The sequence below is a fragment of the Danaus plexippus genome, chromosome 15 (assembly GCF_018135715.1).
Source record: "Danaus plexippus chromosome 15, MEX_DaPlex, whole genome shotgun sequence".
NCBI classification, from domain to species: domain Eukaryota; kingdom Metazoa; phylum Arthropoda; class Insecta; order Lepidoptera; family Nymphalidae; genus Danaus; species Danaus plexippus.
The window spans coordinates 929690-932350 of record NC_083547.1 but is presented as its reverse complement, the minus strand read 5'-3'; the positions used below and the strand labels follow the sequence as shown (position 1 = coordinate 932350).

General features: G+C 29.9%; 1 protein-coding gene across 1 annotated transcript; it reads left to right on the top strand.

Annotated features, from left to right (window-relative positions):
* Nucleotides 1–294: 294 nt before the first annotated feature.
* On the top strand, nt 295–1934 carry LOC116766469 (lipopolysaccharide-induced tumor necrosis factor-alpha factor-like). Its single transcript, XM_032656317.2, has 3 exons — nt 295–413; nt 1076–1418; nt 1537–1934. Coding segments are annotated over exons 1-3 (447 nt in total). The 5' UTR covers nt 295–412; the 3' UTR covers nt 1640–1934.
* The last annotated feature ends 727 nt before the right edge of the window (nt 1935–2661 follow it).

Here is a 2661-nt window from a genome sequence, read left to right as displayed (position 1 = left end):
ACACGATATTTCCAGACACGATTATGAGTATATATTTCTAGAAAAATAACTATAGATATACTTTGAGTATAGTGGACTTATTAGATAAAATCCATCAAAATAAATAATCATACGTGTTCAAGTTTTATCGCTGAAATAAAATATTTTTTAAAGTAACTTATAAAAGATTTTAAACTTATTATATGTTTATAGTTTTCCTTTCATTTTTATAACTTCACTACAACAGTTATTGCACTGTTGTCGTATGAATCACGTCGCACGTATGCTTAAAATTATCAATAGGTACATTGATAACACATCGTTATCAGATAGGTTGAATCACCTACAAGTTTTTTTCATTACAGTTTATAGTTTGGATGATAAACGTTTATTTTTTGTTTCTCTTGTTTTCTTTTATCAAAATTAATTAAAAAGTGAGTAGAACTACTTATTTAACATCCTAGTGAATGTGTTTGTGACATTGTGCCGTAAACTAGTGTTATTTTGAGTGATCAATACATTTATCTTTCACTTAATTTGATTTATTGATTAAAAAATATATTATTTACAAAGATCTCGAAGTACAATTTAATATTATGGTTTTAGTTATGTTGACATAAAACGAAAATTTTATCAGCGTTCTTAGTCAGGAGCAACAAAATTCTAAAAACCTGAATTCTTTAGGATATCTAGGTTTTATATATACAATTATTTCCTATATTCTGACCAACGGAAAGGAAGGGAAATCTACTTATTAGAAAGATAGGATATATTTTCTAATTTTTGTCCAGCTGTCGTCGCAGATTTTGTCCGAGTCGAGAATTTATGTTTTATTGTATATTTTATAAATAAAAAAGGTAGCCTGAGTAACTCTATATCACACCAGTGAAAGTCTCATTAAAATTGGTCCAGCTGTTTAAAATTCACGTTGGAACAGACAGATAGATAGACAGACAAAAATTGTGAAAAACGTGACTATATTATTTCTACGCCAATATTCATTTAGCAACAGTCCAGTTGTTATAACGTTACAAACGGAAAATCCTGTTTTTACTAGTACCTATGTATTAATAAATTATTCTTGTATTCATTTCAGTGAAGTCAATGGAATCGGATGTAGACCGACAGCACTATCCATCAACAGCTCCTCCGCCATATCCAGGACCACCAGAAAATCCCAACCAACCATATCCACCCCACTTTCCTGGAACAGGATACCCGACATACTCTACGTATCCTAATAATCCTTCCGTAACAGTAGTCCAAGGAGCAGCTGTACAAGTGGTTCCAGGTGCACGGCATGTTGTGATTACAAACACCATGAGCCCGAAGCCTGCTACATACACCTGTCCATCCTGTCACCAGCAAATTATCACCAGGGTTGAATCTAATCCTACCATTAGGACTCATCTTCTTGCCGTATTGCTATGTTTAATCGGGTAACTAATTAATATTTTTTATCTACAGATAAAAAGTTTGTCTTCTAGATATCTGCAAGAGATATGTAAGTATTTGCAAACAAAATAACTCAACATTATATTTTTTTCCATACTCTAGTTGCTGGCCGTGTGTATGTGTCCCATACTGCACAGATTCTTGCAGTAACTCAGACCACTACTGCCCTAATTGTTCTGCGTACATCGGTTCGTATGTAGGTTAAATTAAGAAATGACCTTAAAGAAGACAAAAATTGTGGAATTGTATTAGTTAATTACTTTTATATATTCTATTATTTCATTTGTCAGACGATTATTGTGGTTCTCTTTTCATATTCTATTTGACAAACTTACGTCAAATGTAGATAATGTTACAAGTTTGATATATTATATAAAAGTATTTTATAGTTAAGATAAAATTATTTTGAATACAATTATTATTGTTATAATATAAGAAATTAAAAACTTTGTATATATTTTTTATAAGGTATATATAATAATAAAAAAATGTTTACGATCCTCCTGTTGTATAAATTCCAGCCAATATCATTGTAATTATAAGTTTTACTTACAGAAAATCCAGGGTGGAATTACCTGTCGAGGCTCGCATTATAAGTGTGAAATATTTTAAAAATATTATCATTAGTGATACTAAGCGTTTATTTAATATTTGTTACCATATTTGGCTAGATGATATCATTTTTTTTTTCGTTTGTAATTAAGTTTGTAATTTAGTTTAGTTTTTAATTCGTTTGTAATTAAGTTTTAATTTCGTTTGTAATTAAGTTTAGAAAGACTCACTATGCGCTTCATATGCTTGTCCTTTAGAGTCAATATACCATTTTTCCGGCTCAGTCAGACAAAGTCAATAATTTTGTCATCATATGACTAACTTGATACTTATTGTTAATAGTAATTATTTATGTTTTTATCTTAATTTTATTTTGCAAAACATTACATTAACTTTATGGATGAGTAAATTTTTATTAATTGTTTTTATTTTACTCGCAATATTTACAAGTTACAGATATCATACTTCCTACAGTATTTATCACAATGCCATTCGAAGCATGTTCGTACATGTAGGATTTTTTTTTATAGTTTAATCGTTCCTAAATAAGTTTTATATATGGTTTGGTAAGTTATATTTTGTGCGGTTCAAGGTCAGTCAGAGGTTCCGGGAAAACTACTAAACTCGTGTGGTATCATGAATCTTCTGGTTTTCACGGCTAGAATTCGTTTCAAC

Excerpts from the sequence above, each read along its gene's own strand:
- LOC116766469 (XM_032656317.2), top strand. Across the intron at positions 1,419-1,536 it reads GTATTGCTATGTTTAATCGG|TTGCTGGCCGTGTGTATGTG; the intron begins GTAACTAATTAA and ends TCCATACTCTAG.